Source organism: Chanodichthys erythropterus, chromosome 4 (assembly GCF_024489055.1).
Source record: "Chanodichthys erythropterus isolate Z2021 chromosome 4, ASM2448905v1, whole genome shotgun sequence".
In the NCBI taxonomy this organism is placed as follows: domain Eukaryota; kingdom Metazoa; phylum Chordata; class Actinopteri; order Cypriniformes; family Xenocyprididae; genus Chanodichthys; species Chanodichthys erythropterus.
In genome coordinates, this window is record NC_090224.1 from 16,640,994 (window position 1) to 16,664,480 (window position 23,487).

General features: G+C 35.4%; 1 protein-coding gene and 1 pseudogene across 2 annotated transcripts; one reads left to right on the forward strand and one right to left on the reverse strand.

The window, feature by feature from the left end:
- Positions 1 to 283: 283 nt before the first annotated feature.
- On the reverse strand, positions 284 to 1,343 carry LOC137018872 (nephrocan-like; annotated as a pseudogene).
- Positions 1,344 to 1,475: 132 nt separating this feature from the next.
- gopc (golgi-associated PDZ and coiled-coil motif containing) lies at positions 1,476 to 21,873 on the forward strand. 2 transcript variants are annotated; one of them, XM_067384304.1, is made up of 9 exons: positions 1,476 to 2,848; positions 9,697 to 9,861; positions 12,624 to 12,647; positions 17,217 to 17,392; positions 17,508 to 17,673; positions 18,926 to 19,021; positions 19,157 to 19,321; positions 19,852 to 20,026; positions 20,984 to 21,873. In XM_067384304.1, exons 1-9 carry the CDS (start codon positions 2,567 to 2,569, stop codon positions 21,100 to 21,102), a joined length of 1,368 nt encoding a protein of 455 aa, XP_067240405.1. In that variant the 5' UTR covers positions 1,476 to 2,566; the 3' UTR covers positions 21,103 to 21,873. The 2 variants fall into 2 exon arrangements, with proteins under 2 accessions (XP_067240405.1, XP_067240406.1); XM_067384305.1 differs by lacking the exon at positions 12,624 to 12,647 and having other exon boundaries at positions 1,479 to 2,848.
- Positions 21,874 to 23,487: the final 1,614 nt, after the last annotated feature.

Consider the following 23,487-nt stretch of genomic DNA (forward strand, 5'->3'; position numbering starts at 1 on the left):
AATTTTGACCTTCAACCATTTGAAGTTGAAGTCCACTATATGGAAAAAAATCCTGGAATGTTTTCATCAAAAACATTAATTTCTTTTCGACTGAAGAGAGATGGACATGGACATCTTAGATGACATGGGGGTGAGTAAATTATCAGGAAATTTTAATTTGAAAGTGAACTAATCCTTTAACTAAAACTAAAGCCATAACCATAAAAACATTAATTACTTAAAAAATAGAACATTAACTAAAATAAAATAATATAAACAAAAACTTAAACTTGTTTTATTTCATCTAATTGGCAAGGCAACAGGGCATTAGCTTCAAGGTGTTGTTTTCCAAAAAGAGATGTTTATGTTGTTTCATCCTCTGCTGAAAAGTGACTTCAAAAGTCAAAAGTTGAGAAAACTTGAATGTTTAAGACAACAAACTTAAGCAGGATTTGTGTTTTCTCAGCTTGTTGTATTCAGTTTATACAACAAAAAGTTGAGAAAACTCAAAAATCTCCTATAAAAACAAGTTGAGAAAACACAAAAATCTGCTGAAGTTTGTTGTCTTAAACTTTTAAGTTTTCTCAACTTGTGATTTTTTACAGTGTGGATATTGTTCTGCCTGCAGCCTAGCTTCTCAAGTTAAGAGGCCAATTTACTAGGCAGTATGCGTAGCTGGTTTCCAGCCAACTCACACAGACAGATTAGGCAGGCGAAGACCCCCGTCCATGGATACTAGTCTGTTTAAGCTGACAGAAAGGGTAATGAGGTGCAGCTGAGACATGTCACGATTCCTAAGCTGATCCGATTCCTGTCCAAGTTCAGATGAATCAGAGACTGAGGAAGATCATGAGGGACTGGATAAGTGGTTTGAAGACAAATCTAATGTTCTTAGAAGCTGCAGTGAGGAGAAGAATATTGATGAAATTAAGGAGATCCTGTTGTTTCCAAATTTCACACTTTTCATTGTTTGGACACAAGGTGCTAATCTGGTTATTCTGGAGGTTCAGGACCCGCAGCTTCTTGAGGCCCTCCAGGAACGACTCTTGCAGGCTGTGTATCCTGTTGTGGCCCAAATAGAGGATCTTCAGGTCAGAGGGCAGGCCACAGGGAAGCTGCCTCAACTTTTTTTTTTTTTTTTTTTTGGAATTTTTAGTTCTTAACAACATCTGAAATCTGAAGACATTGGCGCCAATCTGCTTGACCCCACCAGACAACAGAACTACATCTTCAAGGCCTGGCAAACCAGACTAATCTCTGACCTATAAATAAAATAATGTGTTTAAAATCAATAACAGGCTTTGAAATTAATAAACAACAACAACAAAACATTTTAATTAGAGAAAAATCACATAGCACAACATGTAAAAAAAGCATGAAACCAATTAAACAAATGTTGATTGTAGAGTAAGACACACACAGAATAATGCAGAATGTCATCATTATGAGAAAACGGCTTCACAAACCTCTGTGCTGATGCAGCGTTTTGAGTGTCCAAGGATTAAATAGCCAAGCCAGATTAATGCCTGTGAGAATTAGACAACTCTGCTTTATCTAGAACAATGGCTGAGATCATTATCTTGCTTAGAAAACAAAATTCAAAACCTGCAAGGAACTGACATATCAGCAATTGCCTGTTTGCAAATGCAAGAAACTTGCTGATAAACTATTTACAACCTGTTCTGTTAAACATGCATTTATTCTGTATACATCTGTTGACGAAGCTTTAAAACCTAACATGCTGTTATATTTTGAACTACTGGTCTAAACTATTAATTAAGCATTTTTGAAACTTAATTCTTTAACTTGTCTTCAGGATGTTAATGCATGTATATTAGGCATACAAGGTCTGTCTTCAAATAAGCTAAAATATAAATAATAATAAAAAAAATAAATAAATAAATAAAGGATGGTTTGAGCTGCAAATAGTAATTATTGCACATCTTTCTTGAGATGTGCCAGCTATAAGTTTTAAGTCTGTTTATTTGTGTGAAAATCTTACAAAACTGTACCGTAATCGATTATATTAATAGTTAGCTTGAATGCTTTTTCTAAATGCTATTTAATGACAATACTGTTAATTATTCATTTTCATTATTTAATCATAATTTTCTCTAAATCAGGCGTAGGGCCTATAGGTCAACGATCATGTACAGTTTGTAAACAAATTTTTAAAATAATAAAAAGTTAACAGAACAACCAATCATATAGCCAAACAGGCAAAGTTAACATTTGCAAATATATTTTACAGTTCACCAAACAATAAAATTATAATAACTGTATTTATATTATGGCACGAAAATTCCTATGAAGCAATGCAGATCGATTCGTTCGTCTATCGACTGCTTTCCTCATTGACGGACCTCATCGTGTGGCAGACCAAACTAATCGATCCACGTTGTTGACTTGCTCGATCTTGGATTTCCTGGTCAGATGAGAGCACGGGAAACACCTCAACAAAACATCACTCTCACTGTCTCTCAGTTCAGAAGTCTGTTATTAATATAACTCAAACGGCCAACTTATCGTGCCGAGTAAAGGACTAAATTCAAATTATCTGTGTGTTCTTCCTGTATCCGTGTTGAATATGTCTGCGTCCGCTGGCGGTGCTGGATCTCCGGGCTCGGCCCTCTCCCCCGGCCCGGCTTCGGCTCCCGGCTCCGGCATGTCTATGTTCCGATGGCTGGAGGTGCTGGAGAAGGAGTTTGACAAGGCGTTTGTGGATGTGGATCTGTTACTGGGAGAGATCGACCCGGATCAGGCTGATATCACATATGAGGGCCGTCAGAAGATGACCAGTCTCAGCTCATGTTTTGCTCAGCTGTGTCATAAAGCCCAAACCATCTTCCAGCTCAACCACAAACTAGAGGTGAGGAAAAGAGATGAATAATATCTTTTAAAATATTGTAGGCAAAGTTGTTGTTCTATTATTGGCTGACAAAGATCTCACTGTATGTATTCAGTTTCAATCTGAGTGTTTAGGACTGACTAACTATGACTTCATTTTGGATTTGAAATAGATAATTTATACATTATGGCTGTAAGTCTTTAATACCTGGTTTTTATTTTATTCCACAAAAATTAGATCTAGAATATAATTAAGAATGTTCTCTAAAATTGCAGCTACATATTTCAGATGGATTTCAAACTACCACCAATAGACAGTAACGAAAATTACAATGTAAATACCATGGCATAGCATTCACAATTCCATAGTGTGTGTGTGTGTGTATTATATATATACCAAGTTAATGCACAATAAACCTGACAGCCAGTGATCAAGACCCTGACGCGAAGCAAGATGTCATGATGGACATGAGGAGAAGCAAACATACAAAACATCTTGTACATATTTAGAGTGAACGTTTTAAAGTTGAATAGGTAAAATCTAGCAAATTAGTTTCTATGTATTGTCAAAAACCTTATGCACTGAGAATGATGATTCTTCTAAGAGGTAAAATGAATGCACATATCCATTCATTTTCATGCCTTAATGTATTTTGTCTCTTGGCTCTGTGTGTGCACACAGATGGCTGTATTTTGTATGTCAGTTACATAAACAAATATAAAAAGCTGCCAGTTTAGTAGCAGATTTATTTATCACCAGAAATGCTTTGCATATGGTGAAAACCATGCTTGTGTAGCCACAAAACTATGAGGATGGGATATAAAAACCTGTTAAACCTGCTTCGCACAGTGCCAGACATTGACTTCATTGCATCACATAAAAGATACCTCAACATTAACTGCAGCATAACATGCACTTATGTGCCATCTCATGTTTGTAAGTGTTGTTGATGTTGAGCTCTGCTGACCTGTGATTATTCTGTTACACAGTCTAGATCAGTGGTATAATAAGTATAATGAGCTGATGACCTGAATCAGGTGTGTTTAATTGAGGAAGCATGCAAAATGTGCAGTGCTCCAGGAACGTGTTTGGGAACCGCTGGTCTAGATTAGGGGTTGGCAATATAACCAAAATCTTATTTCATAATATGAGTAATTTTATTTCACGATAATGATATATATATCACAATATAGTTATTTTTACTTTAAACATTTTTTTTTTCATTGAAATTTCATTATTCTTGTCAATATCACAAACAATTTAATACTAGCCTAACTAAGTAAAAAAAACTCTCAAGCTTACTGAAGACAGGTAAACAGTCCGTGATTAAATAAGAACAAAGGAACTAATTACAAGCAATAGGATAACAAACTACAATAGAACAAATAGACCTATTTGAAAAAACTTAAAGGTGCCCTAGAATTAAATATTGAATTTATCTTGGCATAGTTAAATAACAAGAGTTCAGTACATGGAAAAGACATACACTGACTTTCAAACTCCATTGTTTCCTCCTTCTTATGTAAATCTCATTTGTATAAAAGACCTCAGAAGAACAGGCGAATCTCAACATAACACCGACTGTTACGTAACAGTCGGGATCATTAATATGTACGCCCCCAACATTTGCATATGCCAGCTCATGTTCAAGCCATTACACAAGGGCAGCATTAACGTCTGGATCTGTGCACAGCTGAATCATCAGATTAGGTAAGCAAGCAAGAACAATAGTGAAAAATGGCAGATGGAGCAATAATAACTGACATGATCCATGTTATCATGATATTTTTAGTGATATTTGTAAATTGTCTTTCTAAATGTTTCGTTAGCATGTTGCTAATGTACTGTTAAATGTGGTTAAAGTTACCATCGTTTCTTACTGTATTCACGGAGACAAGAGCCATCACTATTTTCATTATTAAACACTTGCAGTCTGTATAATGCAACACATTTTCATTCTTTATAAATCTCTCCAACAGTGTGTAATGTTAGCTTTAACCACGGAGCATAGCCTCAAACTCATTCAGAATCAAATGTAAACATCCAAATAAATACCATACTTACGCAATTAGACATGTTGCATGACGAACACTTTGTAAAGATCCATTTTGAGGGTTACATTAGCTGTGTGAACTTTGTTTATGCTGTTCAAGGCAAGCACAAGCTCCGGGGGCGGGGAGCACGAGAATTAAAGGGGCCGCAACCTATATATCGGTGCATAGTTAATGATGCCCCAAAATAGGCAGTTAAAAAAATGAATAAAAAAAAATCTATGGGGTATTTTGAGCTGAAACATCACAGACACATTCAAGGGACACCTTAGACTTATATTACATCTTTTAAAAAGACGTTCTAGGGCACCTTTAAAGCCCAAGAAAGAAATAAGAAATACTACATAAATTGTATAAAGTAATCAATTTTGTAAAAAAACAAAACAAAAAAACACTGCCATCGCCATGTAAATTAAATGTACATTTATTCTCATTAAAGTTACAAAAGTGATTGTCAAGAACTCTGAGAGATTTTCTCTCTTTTGTAGTTTGATTAACATTAATGACAGACAGCAGCAGCTGCTGTCACTTTAAGAGCTAATGATCCAATATATTCACAGATCCAATATACTGTTACACATGCTTGTTCACAAAAGAAAATATTTTGAAGAATCTTGGTAACCAGACAGCTCATGGTAGCCATTTGACTTCCATAGTAGGAAAAAAATACTGTTGAAGTCAATGGCTATCGTCAACTGTCTGGTTAACAAAATTCTTCAGAATATCTTCTTTTGTGTTCAGCAGAAGAAAGAAACTCATACAGGTTTGGAGTAACTCTCTCAGACAGCGCACGCATATAGCGAAATGAGTTCTCTTTTGCTGCTTATTGCATCACAACGGTTTAAAATCACTTGTTTTTTAACTGTAAAAATGCATTAAAATAATAAGCTATCATGCGTAACTGCGATAGAGATGATAATCCAAAATCTTTACCAGTTGACAAATTTCTATTTATTAATTGTGTCTACCCATATATCGCCCCCACCCCTAATCTAGATAATTCTTGTCCTGTCTCTGTGTTGACTGTTTCAGGCTTCTCCCACCACTTTTCAAATCTTTTAATGGCTCTTTATCAAAGCTCACAGTCCAATTTGAAAAGCAGTATTACCTTCCACAGGGGAAATGAATCGTCTTTGCCATGGAGGAATCACTTGAGTCCAGGATATAAAATTCAAAACAACATGTGCTTAACAGTAGTGACTCACTGGTATTTGTGTGGGAGACTGAATTTCTTCCAGAGAAGGTAGTTTAGCAGGTGAAGAGGTTGCACATACACCCACGTCTTCACCGGCGCAGCAGCGCAGAGCAGATTAACACACAGCTTGATAAAAACTCCCTGCTGTACAAGAGGAGAGTTGGATGTGACAGTGAAGATTAAAAAACACTGTGGTGAGACTATACGGCAAAGTGATGGTATCATTCCATGGTATTAGGGCTGGAACTAATGATTATTTTTTCAATCGATTAATGTATTGATTATTTTTCCTGATTATTAACGATTAGTCCCCCTCAGATGGTATTCATTTAAATGGTAAGGTACTTCAAAGCACTGCAAAGAATACCATGCTACTTATCCAAAACCCTCAGCATTGGTGTCCAAAAAGAAAACATAGTAAAGGCCCATTTACATCAAGAACGATAACTATAAAGATAACTATATTAGCGGCCATACCAACACACTATATATCGTTCGGTTTATTCTAAACGTGTGCTGCAGTTTTGTCATCTGCTGCTTTAAATGCTTGAGCTCTTTAAAGTCTGGTGGATTCTGATTGGCTGTCATTGTTTTTATCATTCATCAACTGTGCTGTTATCATTATAGTTGTGTGGTGTGGAGTCTGCTGTTCTTTTATTTTAAAACGATTTTTAGAACAATATCTTTATCGTTATCTTTATAGTTATCATCCTTGGTGTAAACGGGCCTTAATACTGTAGTACATATTTGTTAGTTAATAATACACCAACATTATGACTCATGAAACTGCATTCTCAACTTGAAATTGCATTCTTAACCCATTTTACTTGCGTAATGTGATGCGTTGCTGAAACAGGATGTTTAATAAGGATGTGTCACTATGGTCAACTAATCATCCAACTGATTACAATTTTTTTTAAATTTATTGTTGTTTTAGTGGCTGTGTTTTAAAGGTGCCATCAAATGTTTTAGTACAAGATGTAATATAAGTCTAAGGTGTCCCCTGAATGTGTCTGTGAAGTTTCAGCTCAAAATACTCAAAAAACTTCAATTTTTTTAACTCCCTATTTTGGGACATAATTAGAAATGCGCCGGTTCAGGTTGCGGCCCCTTTAATTCTCGTGCTCTTGCTTGCCTTAAACAGCATAAACAAAGTTCACACAGCTAATATCACCCTCAAAATGGATCTTTACAAAGTGTTCGTCATGCATGCTGCATGCATATGTCGGATTATGTGAGTATTGTATTTATTTGGATGTTTACATTTGATTCTGAATGAATTTGAGGCTATGATCCGTGGCTAACGGCTAATGCTACACTGTTGGAGAGATTTATAAAGAATGAAGTTGTGTTTATGAATTATACAGACTGCAAGTGTTTAATAATGAAAAAACCGACAGCTCTTGTCTCCGTGAATACAGTAAGAAACGATGGTAACTTTAACCACATTTAACAGTACATTAGCAACATGCTAATGAAACATTTAGAAAGACAATTTACAAATATCACTAAAAATATCATGACATCATGGATCATGTCAGTTATTATTGCTCCATCTGCCATTTTTCGCTATTGTTCTTGCTTGCTTACCTAGTCTGATGATTCAGCTGTGCACATCCAGATGTCCTGCCCTTGTCTAATGCTTGAACATGGCCTGGCATATGCAAATATTGGGCGTCGTACATATTAATGATCCCGACTGTTACGTAACAGTCTGTGTTATGTTGAGATTTGCCTGTTCGTCGGAGGTCTTTTAAACAAATGAGATTTATATAAGGAGGAGGAAACAATGGAGATTGAGACTCACTGTATGTCATTTCCATGTACTGAACTCTTGTTATTCAACTATGCCAAGATAAATTTAATTTTTAATTCTAGGGCACCTTTAATTAGAATTCTGTGAATTAGCTACTAGAAAGTTTGCACAGCTAAAATCTTCCTGGAAATGTCATGTTTAGTGTCATAATGGTTGACTAGTCATCCAGTTTTAATATATTTTTTTGTCATTTTTAATTATGATTTATTTTTTTGTGGCGGGCTGGCGGTGCTTTAATTAGCTATTAGAAAGTTTGCACAGCAGAAATCTTTCTGAAAAATGTCTAGAAAGACTGTCACCAAAGAGAAGTCTGTTGTTTCACAGGAAGATCAAGTTATGACAATTTGATTAAAAATTATGAGGTCAAAAAAAAAAAAAGAAAGAGAATATATACATGGATGAATTGTTCACAATAACATACATTTAGAAATGTTCAGAATTCAGTAAATGGGGTCCATTTTGATTTCATGCTACTACTCCTGTGATGTCATTTTCCAAAGGACCCACCCAAATATCTTTCCCGAACACCCTTTTTTTCCCTCCATGCTGCATCACAAACACCAAACTCTTTTGGTGCCTTAGTTTCGAGTCAGAGTCAGTTACATTTTTAATTCAAGGGAAGATATTCAGTTTTGCCAGTAGAAATGTTGTTACAGAGAATATAGACTTACTTTTCACTTATAGATTGTAATGGGGAGTGGTGGGAATCTGAAGTATTTCAAAGAGCCATTGTGTTCAGATTCATCACTCTCGCTTCTCTTGTTTTGAGAACGGTACACTGACAGATAAATGAACCTTCTCTGATGCGTTACTGCTAAATATGAGAGTCCCTCAGCTAACACTGGCTATCCAGCGGCAGCTGGGTGCATAAATAAATGAGTGGATTTTCTTCGAGAGGACTTTTATTTTTGTACTTGACGCAGCTTCGCTACTAAAGAGGCTGAAATGCTGGAGGATTGAGCTGCTTTCTAATGGCGCTGCCTTCAGATGGGGAACGGGATCACATTATTCATTGCAGCTGTGGTTGTTAATGAGTTCTCGGATGAGAATATGCTCTTTTGAAGGGAAGTGGAAGAGGAAGATAAATTAATTAACCATTTTGAAAAAAAAAAATGCTTGTTTATGTGTCGGATGAACAAAATGTCACGTTGTCTTTGCATTTAGTTATTTTGTGGTTTGAACAGGAAAAAAATACAGTTTTTACAAACCCAATCCAAACGACAGTAATACACATTTGAAATCCAATTTTTTAAATAAAATCCAGACTGTCAGATTAGATTTCAAGTAGTTATTTTTTTAACATTCAGAACTGTAACATCTTCTACAAAGCCTCAATTAACTTACTATGTATTGAATGCATATGCATGAATGTGATGTGTAAGATGTGTAATTCATCATGAGTTAAAGAAATATCATTATGGATATATGCAAAGACAAAGTGTTCAGTTTTCCATCCTCTCTTTTTAAAATGACAGCTATAAGCTGTTGCAAGCTGGGTTTGAACTAGTCGTTCACATTGGCAACATGGCTTAACGTGCATAAAGACACTAGGCCACTGTGTTGGCCCTTCAAAAAGCAACAAAATTTGGTTGCATAATTTTAAATTGTCAGTTTTCCTTTGAATTAGAGTCTGTTAGGATAAACATTTGTCTCTTAGTTATCATGTTGTTGTTTGTTTTTTCATTTTCGTTGATCTGTTCTGGGAAGTATGGTGCAATACAGACACTTTGAGTCAGCGCAAGTCTCAGCATGATTCATGATTTTTGGATGGCAAGTTAATAATACTCTGTGTATGTGTTCTTTTTAGGCTCAACTGGTGGACTTGCGGTCAGAGCTGACAGATGTTCAAGCAGAGAAGGTCGTGGTGGAGAAGGATGTTCACGAACAGCTTCTGCAACTCCACGCCATGCAGCTCAAACTCCAAGCCAAAGGCGGCCAGGCAGTCGACTCTGACTCGATCAAGGACAGGATGGTGGGCACAGCTTCACATTACTACAAATGTAGCAGAACTGACTAGGTTTTATATCCAGATGTGTTACTAAAAAAGTGCCCTGTAGGACACCTAGTTATAATATGTTAGCATTAAAGGGACAGTTCACCCAGAAATACAAATTCTGTCATAATTTACTCAACCTGTATGAATTTCTTTCTTCTGCTGAACACAAAAGAAGATATTTTGAAGAAGGTCGGTAACCAAACAGTTGATGGGCCTCATTGACTATTTTTTCCATACTATGGAAGCCCATAAACTGTTTGGTTACCCATATTCTTCAACATATCTTCTTTTGTGTTCAGCAGAAAAATGAAATTCATACAGGTTTGGAATAACTTGAGGTTGAGTAAATCATTTTTGGGTGATCTATCCCTTTAAGGCCACCTGGATGTTCACAAAAGTATGTGGACACCTGATCACTGAACATCTCATTCCAAAACTATGGGCATTAATGTGGAATTGGAACTATTATAATGGCCTCCACTCTTTTGGGAAGGTGTTTCATTTGATGTGACACTGACTGATTGAGGAATTTGCATCCATTGGGGTGTCGGTGAAGCCTAGCTGTGATGTTTGGTAATTAAGACTAACTAGTTGAGTGGGGTTAAGAACAGGCCAGTCGAGTTCTTCCATACACGTCTCAAAAAAGTATTACTAGATGAACCTACAGCCTACTTTGTGTACAGAACTGTTGTCAAACTTTCGTCAAACCACCGACTACGAATGTGTGCTGTAGGTTTACTTTTCTATTCATTGGAACTATGGTGCCTAGATGTATTTCCAAGCTACACAGTATGCAAATAGCAGATAAAATGATAGTTACTTACAAGTTATGACCAAGAGTTGCTATATTAGGTAATATTTTATTTAAATTGCCAGCAAGACAATTAACACTTTCAGATGCCCAGAAAGCTACTAAAGACGTATTTAAAACAGTTCATGTGACTACAGTGGTTCAACTTTAATGTTATGAGGCGACGGTAATACAAAAACTAAATAAGGACTTTATTATATCTTAAAGGTGCCCTCGAATGAAAAATTGAATTTATCTTGGCATAGTCAAATAACAAGAGTTCAGTACATGGAAATGACATACAGTGAGTCTCCATTGTTTCCTCCTTCTTATATAGATCTCATATGTTTAAAAGACCTCCGAAGAACAGGCGAATCTCAACATAACACCGACTGTTACGTAACATTAGACAAGGGCAGCCAGTATTAACATCTGGATGTGCACAGCAAGCAAGAACAATAGTGAAAAATGGCAGATGGAGCAATAATAACTGACATGGTCCATGATATCCTGATATTTGAGTGATATTTGTAAATTGTCTTTCTAAATGTTTCGTTAGCATGTTGCTAATGTACTGTTAAATGTGGTTAAAGTTACCATCGTTTCTTACTGTATTCACAGAGACAAGAGCCGTCACCATTTTCATTTTTAAACACTTGCAGTGTGTATAATTCATAAACACAACTTCATTCTTTATAAATCTCTCCAACAGTGTAGCATTAGCCGTTAGCCACGGAGCACAGCCTCAAATTCATTCAGAATCAAATGTAAACAATATAACAGTATACAATACTCACATAATCCGACGCATGCATGCTGCATGAATGACGAACACTTTGTAAAGATCCATTTGAGGGTTATATTAGCTGTGTAAACTTTGTTTATGCACTGTTTAAGGCAAGCGCGAGCTCCATGGGCGTGGAGCACGAGAATTAAAGGGCCAGTAGCCCTGAATCGGCTCATTTATAATGATGCCCCAAAATAGGCAGTTAAAAAAATGAATTAAAAAAAATCTATGGGGTATTTTGAGCTGAAAATTCACAGACACATTCAGGGGACACCTTAGACTTATATTACATCTTTTTAAAAAAAGTTCTAGGGCACCTTTAAGCTGTGTTACGTGTTTGGTGAAGGTGAATAATTAATGACAGAATTTCCATTTTTGGGTGAACTAACCCTTTAACAGTGTTCTATAAGAGTGTTGTGTGATGGAAAACAATTAAATATTCATAAATATATATTTATCACGGAAACCGTGATACATTTTTTTCAGGATTCCTTGATGAATAAAAAGGTCAAAAGAACAGCATTTATTTAAAATAGAATTGTTTGTAACACAGTATTTTACTGTCACTTTTGATCAATTTAATGCATCCTTGCAGAATAAAATATATATCCAATTTGGACTGATACCATTACATTAAAAAAAAAATCACTATTTTATAAACCTTCTACGTCAAGCTTTCGATGGCAGTTTGTAAGTGGACAGTGAGTGTTGAAGCTGCAGACAGTGTTTGTGCACTTCACGCTTCAGCACTCGTCTGTCCTGTTCTGTGAGCTTCTGTAGCTGACCTGTCATTGTTCCCAGACTTTTTCACTTCACAGTAGCATCACTTAGAATAGCCAAGGGCAGAAATCTGAGAAAACGACTTGTATGTCTGTAGAGATTACATGGCTTTACAAGATTGACTGGAATAGCCGAGTCCACTAATCAGCATGTGTCCTCATACTTTTGTAGCTGTGACATTTGATGGTGTAATTGCAGTGTCTTTATATGATCAGCTGTAATGAACACTAACAGGCTCTGGTTGGGTTGGCACTCTGCTCTGTGTCTTCCTGATTTAACCTTGCTGATGTAAGGATGACTGATGAAGCTTCTATAACCGGCCTTCCTGTTTAACCCTGCATCTCTAACTTTTGACCCTCTGTTTCTCTCCTCAATCTTAAGCCTGTTCCCTCAGTGGAGGACAAGGTAAGTTTTGCATTGTTTCGAGTCTGTGTGTGTCCCATCTAACTCCACTCTTTTTGCCAGTTAATGCTTCTGCTTTCTGTTTCAACCATGTTCTCTTTGGCCGCATTTATAGTGCAGGTCTTGATGCCCAATTCCGTTTTGTTGACTATATCCAGCTTACATCTTCTTTTAAAAGTGACCCATATCCAGTATCTGCATTTACACTATACACTTGGTGAAACAACCCAAGGTAGACGTACTGACCCGGAAAAGCTTAGTCCGAAAAACAGTGCGATTTGCAATGGACACAGATGAAATGATAATACAAGCTTTTGCTTTCCGCACCAAGGTGAGCAAAATATTGGTCTCTAAAGATGGAGAATAAAGCCCTTGTTGCAGCCTGGGCATTGAAAGAGTCATGTGATAGAGGTTGGTGTCCACCTGAGTTGATGTCATTTACCTCTGTCGCTTTTTCAGTGATGTGCCTCAAATTGCGATCTATCCTCTTACATGGCAGACGCAAATGCACGTATTCAATTCATATCAGATTTATTTTCACATATAAATGAGGCCTGAACCCAGTCTGAGAATATCAGAATCCATGTACTTTTTTCCTGCTTACACATTAGTGGGTCAGGGGAGAAAAAAAAAACAAAAACGGAATTAGGTCACTCGAACCATGTAATGTAAATGCGGCTTTTGTGTACTAGTAGATTAACTGCTAGAGGTGCACAGTATATTGGAGGCTGATACATTATTCACTGAGAACTAGTAGAATTACAGCCAAAAATGTTAACGGATAATGTATAATATGGTTTCTTAAGACATGATTTGTATTGCAGACATAAGTCCTATGTATGTTATTGTTATTGTATTGTGTTTGGGCTAGGGCTGCACGATTTGTGGAAAAAACACAATTTTTCTGATAAAAATTGTGATTAAACAAATTCCAGGTTTGCTGTATAATTTGGCCAAATTTTTTGATTTATATATCAATATTAATAGTAGTAAATAAAAATTACTAAAGAAGAACAAGAAGAAATATTACTATTGTAATATTTCACTTAAAAATTAATAGATAATAATTTAGTTTATTTTACATCACAACTGTAAAAGTACTATACTAATTTAAATGTTAAACCATCAAAAGTTTATTTTGACTGAAACCACAGGGAGCTTCTCTTTTGTTGATAAATGCTTCCCAAGTTTAGATAGATGATTTGTGCATGTTTGGTTTCCAAATTCATGTTAAAGCAAGTTAAGCAACCCAAACTCAGAGCAGATTCAGAGATGTGCTGCATCTGAAATCGAATACTTCCCTACTTGATAGTATGCCAACAGAGTAGTATGTTCGAATACATAGGCTGCGTTCCAGTTCATTTTTTTTATGCCCTTCCCTCGCTAACTTCCCTCAGTCTCGTTGACTCGGATGCATGTCATTGCTTACGTTGCACGAGTGCCCACTACTGGCGGAACTCTTACATTGGAACAGCCTAAGTCCTTGATCACTTGGAATCCACTATGGAGTTTTAATAAAATAAGAGAGATCATACAAAATGCATGTTATTTTTTGTTTAGTACTGTCCTGAGTAAGATATTTTACATAAAAGATGTTTGCATTTAGTTCACAAGACAAAAAAAATAGCTGAATTTATTGAAATGGCCCCATTCATAAGTATGTGAACCATTGATTCTCAATACTGTGTGTGGTTACCTGATGATCCACGACTGTTTTTATGTTTTGTGATGGTTGTTCATGAGTCTCTTGTTTGTTCTGAGCAGGTCTTGCAGAAATTTCAGTTTTCAAGCATTTTTTTTGCATATTTGAACCCTTTATAGCAGTGACTGTATGATTTTGAGATCTGTCTTTTCACACTGAGGACAATTGAGGGACTCAAACTCAACTATTAAAAAAGGTTCAAACATTCACTGATGCTCAGGAAGGAAACACAATGCATTAAGAGCCGGGGGGTGAAAACTTTTCAATTCAAATATCAAGGTAAATTGTACTTAATCTTTCTGCCGGGAAACATGCAAGTATCTTCTTTTGCTTCCGAAGGGCAGTACTAAATGAAAAGTAATGATATTTAAACAAAATAAGAAAAATTGTGACCCCTTCATCCTGTTCAAAAGTTTTCACCCCCCGACTCTTAATGCATCGTGTTTCCTTCTGGAGCATCAGTGAATGTTTGAACCTTTTTTAATAGTCCCTCAATTGTCCTCAGTGTGAAAAGATGAATCTCAAAATCATTTAGCCACTGCTGGAAAGGGTTCAAATATGCAAAAATGCTTGAAAACTGATGAATCTGCAGGAGCTGGAGGATTTTTCTGAAGAACAGAGCTCAGTTTAACTGCTCAGGACAAACAAGAGACTCATGAACAACCATCACAAAACATAAAAACAGTCGTGGATCATCAGGTAACCACACACAGTATTGAGAATCAATGGTTCACATACTTATGAATGGGGTTATTTTAATAAATTTAGCTATTGTTTTGTCTTTTGAACTAAATGCAAACATCTTTTATGTAAAATATCTTACTCACTCAGGACAGTACTTAACAAAAAATAACATGCATTTTGTATGATCCCTCTTATTTTATTAAAATTAATCACATTTTCACAGATTCCACAAGTGGTTCACATACTTTTTCTTGCCACTGTATAGATGTTTAAGTTGATTTAAATGTTTAAAAAATAATTAATATATCATAGAGTTGTTTGTGGTGGGGGTGAATTAAATGCGATTTGCAAATGAGTTGCATTGTGGTATGTGGAGCTGCCTGAAGTGTACATATGGAGTAGACTCTCTCCCTCGGTCAAAATCAAGAGGTCAAGGGTCTTTCCATATAAACTTCACTCATCCATTTCATGAAATGGAACGCACTTTAAAATGGCGGCAGGGATTCCCCTGTAGTTGTGGGAAGTGCTTAAGGAAGTTTGCGAGTGTGTGTCTAAAAGCGAAGTCATAGTGTTCGAAAAACAGTAGGGGAAAAGTACCCGGATAACCTACTATACATACCAACTTCATTCATACCACCCAGATACTTTTTTTTAATGGTCGTGAAATTTAAATGTACTGTAGTACCTACTCAGTATGTGATTTCAGACGCACCAATACAGTTTTTGCATTTACTGCGAACTGAAGCGCTCTAAAATGCTGAAACACTGATAGATAATGAGCTGCTCAGGTGTAAGAATACAATGAATATTTATTTTATTAAATCATTGCCTTTGCGATTTGATTAATCGTGCAGCCCTATTAGTTAATTATTTTAATCGACTGATGGAGTTACAATGAAAAAATAAAATAATTGGTATCGGCCACATCAAACTTTTAAGGTGTGGTCATATACCGGTGTTTTGCAAAATTTTGCGGGTGATATCCAGTCATTTAAACAGGAATCCACACAATCAGGAATTTCACGAGGGCGAAAATGTTCCCTTGTGGATTTCACTTGTCCAAGTTGGTCACACGAATTCATCACATTGACCAACAGAAAGGTGATTGGTTTGAAAGTGACTTCTGTGTGAGCTGTGCTTCATGCAGCGCGACAACATTAACAATGGAACTTTTTTAACCCGCAAAATTTCACCAAATTAACACTAATATGACCTTGCCTTTAATTATTGGTACAAGCTGATCATTATCAGCCATAAACTTCAGTATAGGTGCATAGCTACTGCTAGATGTTTCTGTTTTACTCCAGGGGTTGTAACAAATGAAGAGGTACCATCATATGCAAGTCATGTTCTATTAGCTTTCCTGATTGGCTGGATTCATGTCACACTATTGGCTAATTTGTAATCACTATCTACATTTGTTACAATTCTGAGTCTATAGTATGTCCACACATTTAGTGGTATGTTTTAAAGGAATAGTTCACCCAAAAATGTAAACTATTTACTCACCTTCAAGCCATCCTAGGTGTATATGACTTTCTTTTTTCAGCCGAAAACAATCACAAACAAGTTATATTAAATAATATCCTGGTTCTTCCCAGCTTTATAATGGCATTGAATAGTGTCTGAATTTTTCAAAAATGTGCACCTGTCCTTCATAAAAGTAATCCATACGACTCCAGGGGGTTAATAAATACCTTCTGAAGCGATGGGTTTTTCTAAGAAAAATATCCATATTTAAAACTTTATAAACTGTAACGGCTTATTCAATGCCATTACAAAGCTGGGAAGAGCCAGGATATTATTTAATATAACTCCAATTGTGTTTGTCTGAAAGAAGAAAGTCATATACACCTCAGATGGGCTTGAGGGTGAGTAAATTATGGGATAATTTTCATTTATGTGTGAACTATTCCTTTAACTAGAGTGTTTGTCTGGTGATCTCACCTCACCTGTGTAATTTGCACTGTTGTGGTGTTGTAGTTTTTGCGGTCATTGTGGTGACGTAGGTCTTCTGCTTCTTGTCCTCTTGGGCAGCACGTTGGAAGAGCTGTTAATAAGTGTTTTGATGTTACTCTGCTGGGACGACTTACCTCAGTATACATACATGGTCAGACCTCCAGCACACCACAGATTTTTGGCGCTCAGCTGCTCACCTATTGTCTTTGTTTGATTACGTTTCACAGGAGAAGGAACTGGAGGCCAGTAAGAAAGAAAAAGTGAAGGAGGCCAAGTTGGAGGCAGAGGTGAAGTTGCTGAAGAAAGAGAACGAGGCCCTCCGCAGGCACATTGCGGTACTACAGGCTGAGGTGTATGGTGCCAGACTGGCAGCCAAGTACTTGGACAAGGAGCTGGCTGGGAGGTAAGAGACAGCATTGTTCTTCTGTTCTGATTGACCACTGTGTGGGTTTCATGTGGCGATTTCTTGCGTACAGAGAGCTGAAGTGATTGGTAACAGGAAAGCTCTTTTTATTTAGGGTGCAGCAGATCCAGTTGCTCGGGCGAGACATGAAAGGACCAGCTCATGACAAACTGTGGAACCAGCTTGAAGCGGAGATTCACTTGCATCGCCACAAAACAGTGATCCGAGCCTGCAGGGGGCGCAATGATCCCAAGAAGCCCTTGCCATCACCTGTGGGGCATGTAAGACAGCACATTGAGTTTATTTGCCAATATTGCATACAGAAGGAGAACTAGTTAAATTTTGAATAGTTAACTTTGAATAGTCAACAGAATAATGTGCCTAAAGTGTATTTCAACCCAAAATCAAAAATCAGAAGTTGTAATTTTGTTATACTGTAATTAAATTCTCATACATATATTTTTTAAATAATAAATAAATTTTTTATTTTAAAAAAAGTGATTTAAATTAATAATTTGCAATAATTAATAAGCCTTTTTTAAGCAGATTTATTTTTATTTTTTTGCATTGTGACATTCAAGAAATGGCAATCATGCTGCCCCTGCATACATAAAATTTTACTTTTCAAATTTGCTATTTTAAAAATAATTTAAAAAATATATATATAATATTAATATTGAATTAAACTGTAGTCTTTAAATCTTTATATATTATATAATGCAATATATTATAGAATATATGTATTATTATATTTCAATAAAATAATTGTTAAATATAGTAAATATAAAATGTAAGATTTTTCATATTTAAATATTAATATTGACTTAATTATTAGTCTATAAAATTATTTAAATGAAATAGATTTTAAATATTAAATATACTATATACTCCCAGTAACAAGAATGAGATTTAGCCATAGTACAGCTGGCCAATACGAATATGAAAATAATAAAAGTCTATGAAATAAGATGAATTACCTGTATGCAAAAAAAAAAGAGGGAAATTTATATTTATATTTATTTATTTTTTTTTGCATTTTGATGCTATTTTCATATTTTTAGTAGCCAGTAGTACTATGGGGAAAAAAGTAAAAAAAAAAATAAAATAAAAATAAATAAAATAAGTATATATATATATATATATATATATATATATATATATATATATATATATATATATATATATATATTTATTTATAATTATCATTATTATGTTTTTTTTCATAGTACTAAGAATATGAAAATAGCATAAGAATGCAAAAAAAAATTAATAAAATATATATATATATTTGCATTCTGATGCTATTTTCATATTCTTAGTAGCCAGTAGTACTATGGAAAAATCTAAAAAAAACAATTATATATATATATATATATATATATATATATATATATATATATATATATATATATATATATATATATATATATATATATATATATATATATACTTTTTTTTTTTTTTGATGAACTATCACCATTTTCATGTGATTCAATCTTGAGTGTGTCCTCTATGTATTATTTACCTCTCCAGGACACAGATTCTCTGAAGAAGACTCAAGGAGTCGGCCCTATACGCAAAGTGGTTCTGGCCAAAGAAGATCATGAAGGGCTTGGCATCTCTATTACTGTGAGTTCAACATTTGCTTTAATATGTAGGCTGCTCCGTTCATTTTTTATGATTGTGAACTAGGCATGATTTTATTTAATGTTTGTTCCAAAATCAAAGTCTGATTTAATGTTTGCATTCATGGAATTAATACAGGGTGGGAAAGAGCACGGAGTTCCCATCCTCATCTCCGAAATCCACCCCACCCAGCCTGCAGAGCGCTGCGGAGGACTGCATGTGGGAGATGCCATCTTAGCCGTCAACAACATCAACCTGAGAGATGCAAAGCACAAAGAGGCCGTCACTATCCTCTCACAGCAGGTGAGACGCGCACACAGACTATCTTTCGGTTCAGTTTTCAGCTCGACGAGGGGGCTGTCAGATCAGGCTTAGCATGTGACCTATGACTTATTATTAGAATCATGATTCAATCTCATCCTCACACCTGCAGAGAACCTCCCAAAGGTTATGTTGCTTTTTAATTGGGCCTGTGAGGTGTAATTATGACGGATTTGAAGAGAACGTACTGCTTTAAAGAGATAGTTCACCCAAAAATGAAAATTCTATCATAATTTTCTCACCCTCATGTTGTTCCAAACACATTTGACTTTCTTTTTTCTGTTGAACACAAAAGGCGGCCACTCTTTTTAATTAAATGAAAGCAAGTGAGGAGTGGACATAGCGTGTCAAGCTCTAAAGTAACAACAAAAGTGCACCATTTATATGACTCAAGTCTTCTGAAGTCATATGATAGGTTTGTGTGAGCAATCAAAGGTTATATTTACCTCACATAAGAAACATGCATACAGACACCCACACTTCCATATACTAACGGTTTTTTTTCTCTACAGAGGGGTGAAATCGAGTTTGAAGTGGTTTATGTGGCTCCAGAAGTGGACTCTGATGACGAGAATGTGGAGTATGAAGATGACAGCGGACACCGCTACCGTCTGTACCTGGACGAGCTGGAAGAGGCATCGGGAGCCAATCACAACAATGGCACTGCTGACCCCGCCTCTCTACAAGGCAAGTCCATTGAATTAATTAATTTTCTTCCTGGAAATCATTTTTGACAGCATTTATTAAACCATTTAAATTTATGTTTGTTTGTAATACATTCATATTTTTTCTTAATTGTTTTTAATCTTTGATGCTGATAAGGCAATTAAAAGTAAATGAATAAATAATGCTAAAATAATATTAAGCTATTATTAATCTGTCAATTTATTAGTATACTTTTGTCCTATCTCAACTTATACTATTGTTTATTGTCAGTTCATGTTTGTTCATAATATATTAAAATTTATTATTTTTTTTAAATAATTTAAAATATTTTTATATTTGATGCTGAAAAGACAATAAGTAATGAATATGAATTAATGAATAAATAATGCTATAATAATAAAGGTAATTTAAAATACAACTTGACATTAACATAGATTAATAAATACTGTAAAAGTATTATTGTAAAGGGGGAAAATTATATCAAATTATTATATAAAAATATACACTACTGTTGGGGTTGGTGAGATTTGACATGTCTTTTGAAAGAAGTCTCTTCTGCTCACCAAAGCTGCATTTATTTGATCAAAAATGCAGTAAAATCAGTCATATTTTAACTGATTTTATTTTGTAATATGTTTTAAAATTTTACAGTTTATTCCTGTGATGCAAAGCTGAATTTTCAGCATCATTACTCCAGTCTTCAGTGTCACATGACCCTTCAAATGAACAGCATTTATTTGGAATAGAAATCTTTTGTAACATTATAAATGTCTTTACTGTTACTTTTGATCAATTTAAAGCGTCCTTGCTGAATAAAAGTATGAATTTCTTTCAATAAAAAAAAAACATTTTGAACAGTAGAGTATGTAATCATATTGTTACAGTCTACGCAGCAGTTAAACCAAAGGTGTAGTTAATGGTTAAAAGAAAATCGTGCATTTTATCTAAACTGGCCATCCATTTTCTTTATCCTTACAGCTGTAGGGAAGCACTTAGCAAATAACAGAACAGAGAATGGAGATACCGGCTTGTCCAGCGAAAGCCCCTCAGACGACAAGACCTCCAAGACAGCAGAGTCTGCAGAGAGCTCCTCTTAGATCTCCAGCCTACGGGAATGATCCTGAAGATGAGAGAGGAGCGTCAGGCGCTGAGACGGAGAGCAGAAAGAGATTAAGACTGCACATGTATAATATGTAACATACGAGATTATTCGTTTTATGCCGTATGGAGAACAGACTGCTTCAACGTCCACTGGAGATGGATGAACCACTGAGAAACACTGAGAGAAGAGGACATAACGTTACTCAGTGGCCACAAAGGATTGTTTGCAAATATACGTCACCATCTTGGTTTATAGTTGTAAAGAAACACTTGAGGGGACAAAATGACGATCTGCATAGATGACTAAAGTGATTGGATGGAATTATATGGTATAAGAGTTTTGATTCTTGACTTCCTCTTTTGTGTAACCTCACCGTGCATTTAATGACCCTCCGTAGGTGAGCTGAATCTGAGCTCAGATGTACTTTAACGATTCACACTTCTTCTCTCCTACTGAAGTAGATGGATATAGCAATGAGTTACTCTTTGCTCAAAGTGTACGTTCATATAAGACATTGTTTTTAACCTCTCGGTTTTAGCCTAGTGTGAGCCGATCCTGTTCTAAAGCAAAGGCAAACAGGATAATGTCACTTCCTGTTTTGTGCACAGGGTGCTCAGTGAGTGACGGAAGAGAAACGACACAGGGTGTTGTAATAACAGTGCACATCCACATCCACATGTGATTAGATTACATTTCTTTGCTTTCCACACATAAGATTAAATGTGCCATTTTCAGTTTCATAGAAGAGATAATCCAGGTCATATTTTACCCCATATATATATATATATATATATATATATATATATATATATATATATATATATATATATATATATATATATATATATATATATATAATATATAATATAATATATAATTTTGCATACATATATATATATATATATATATATATATATATATATATATATATATATATATATATATATGCAAAATTATAACAATAAATATTAATGGCTCTAAAATCAAACAACTTCTTTACTTAAAAAATAATTACCGATCTTATTTTCTTTTTATTTTAGAGTTAAATATGACCCGGACATTTCTTAACAGGTTTTTGTTTTTATTTTTACCGATCTGCAGAAGTGTTTTTGAGCATCTTTGCTGAACAATCTCTATCTTGAGCTAAGAGTGCCATTGAACCTACTGTATTAACTGTGTCTTTAGGAAAGATACTGATATTATCTGGTTAGGGAAGTGTACTACACAGAAATGTAGCATAGCGTTATTTAATCCAAGCCAATCTTTATATTCTGTGCAAAACATAAAAGGGTACAGAAATCAAGGACAACTATCTTGCCCTATTCAGTCTTAGAGTTGGCTTTAGTGCCTCAAATCTATGAATTGTAAGATCATTACTGTATAGATCACTAGAAGAGTTTCCTATAATCATCAGTGTTGCTTTCCCAACATTAAGTTATTTAACATATCACTTTTCTCTTGTGCCGTTATCCCAATAGCATCTTCAGCTTCAGCCATCTAATGCTCCAGTCTAAATGTCTGTACACTGATTACTATATATTTAACTCAAACATGGGCTGCATACCAATAAAACGTTCCCTAAACACGTTTTACCCTGCTGAAATAAAAAGAAAAAAATGCTTTAAAGGGATAGTTCACCCAGAAATGACATTTCTGTCATCATTTACTCACCCTCATGTTGTTCCATTTGAAGAATGTTGGTAACCAGACAGTTGATGGAAGCCACTGACTTCCATAATGGCTACCATCAACTGTCTGGTTACCAACGTTCTTCAAAATATCTTCTTTTGTGTTCAACAGAAGAAAGAAACTCATACAGGTTTGAGGGTGAGTAAATGATGACAGAAATTTAATTTTTGGGTGATTTATCCCTTTAACAAGGTGGTTAGATGGTCCAAGTTTTCAGCAAGGAAGCATAGCTTGAGTGATAAATATTAAATATTCATATGGTATTTGCTTACCACACACATAGTCTGGTATTTATCACTGTAATCATCACAGGTGTTTGTATGTAATGAAGATGAGGGCAGTCAGGACAATCAGCGCCGGATGGTCTTTTATCAGTATGTGGGCTGGTTCAGTGGACTCATGTTACCTTTATTTTCTTGTTACTGATTAGTTCATCTGAGAAATGATGCGTGTCCGCGGGCACCAAATGCTTCCCACACTGCCAGTGCGTGGAACAGTACAGATGCATCTTTAACCTGGAGGAACATTTCCCCTCTTTTTTTTCTTTTTTTTTTTTTAAGCCCTTCTCGTTTGTGATTTATTTTTCTGTTTCTATTTTTCCAGTGTCATAGGAAATGTTCTTCAAAAACACAGGAGATTGGGATAAATGTTCCACATGTAGTTAATGTATGACATTACATGTTTCAATAAA